At 23.9% G+C, this 1,199-nt stretch overlaps 1 protein-coding gene across 1 annotated transcript in view, besides 1 other annotated feature; it reads right to left on the reverse strand.

Annotated features, from left to right (window-relative positions):
- The window catches only part of EDI_195370 (uncharacterized protein), a gene marked incomplete at both ends in the record, with an annotated part of 1,293 nt that extends 161 nt beyond the window's left edge, over positions 1–1,132 (reverse strand). The window contains one exon of the mRNA XM_001733327.1: positions 1–1,132. This exon is cut by the window's left edge and continues 161 nt beyond it. Coding sequence (XP_001733379.1) covers positions 1–1,132 — 1,132 coding nt within the window.
- A 2-nt stretch (positions 1,133–1,134) lies between these two features.
- Positions 1,135–1,193: a microsatellite.
- Positions 1,194–1,199: the final 6 nt, after the last annotated feature.

Here is a 1,199-nt window from a genome sequence, read left to right on the forward strand (position 1 = left end):
TTGATGGAAGAACTTCATAATTAATAAAGTCTAATTGATTTACATAAAATCCACCAGCAATGTAAGAACTTCTAAAAGAATTATCATTCTTTTTATAAACAAAAGGAATAGCAAGGAATTCTAATTTACGATCTATTTCAATAACAGCATGATATTCTATTGAAGAATAGAAGGTAACATTAGCAATAATACCATGATGACTTGATTCAATAATATATTTTTGATTTTTACCAGTATAATTTAATTGAGTGACATTAAGATGTCTACTAGTAACATAAACTTGATTTTTAAATTCTACAATATTAATTATACTTGGTAACATTTGTTTATCTTCATAATGATTATCTGAACAAAGTGATATTTGATGAATAAATGGATAATAGTTATTCATTAAGTCCCATTTTTCATCATATGACATTGTAAAATTAATTGATTTTAATTGGTTTTCTTTTGTAGAATTTACACAAAAAATAGAAGGGGATGTAATAGATGGATAACAATTTTGTTTTTGTAATGGAATAATAAGAACAGTAAAATTACTTGAACATCCAATATTTGAAAATTCACTAAAATACATGGAATATGTAGGTTTTGGATCTTCTATTGTAATAGTAACTGGGTATGGTTGAATTATCATTTCTTCTGTAGTGTTTAATTTAAATGAAATTACTAATCTTTCACATTTTTTATAATGATCAAACCATCCACTAGTAGCACAACCAATGAAATCACTATTAAAACTAAAACGAGAATCGTTTAATGTAATTTTTGGTAGAATAGCATCTCTATTAAAAAACCCTCCTACTTGTTGTTCAATAAATGTTCCATAAAATGTTAATGAATAAGATGGATCAACAAAAGTGTAAAACTGTGTTGTATTTTTAACATTAATAAAAGGTGGGTCTTCATAATTAACTAATAACGAATTATATCCTTTACTACAAACATATGACTTTTTAATTGTTATCGTTCTCATTATTAAAAAAAATATTGATACAAATAACGAGACTCCAATAACTACTTTTAAATAAAATTTTACTTTAAACTGTTTCTTATAATATTCATCTCGTGTGTTTTCAGTATTATCATTTTTCTTGGTATCAGAGTCATAACTATACAACAGATCTTGCATTTTTCTTATTTTTAGTTCTTTCATTCTATTTTTTTTTTTGTTTTTTATTTTTATTTTAATTATTTCA

The sequence above is a fragment of the Entamoeba dispar genome, genomic scaffold, assembly GCF_000209125.1.
Source record: "Entamoeba dispar SAW760 scf_1105229460581 genomic scaffold, whole genome shotgun sequence".
In the NCBI taxonomy this organism is placed as follows: domain Eukaryota; phylum Evosea; order Mastigamoebida; family Endamoebidae; genus Entamoeba; species Entamoeba dispar.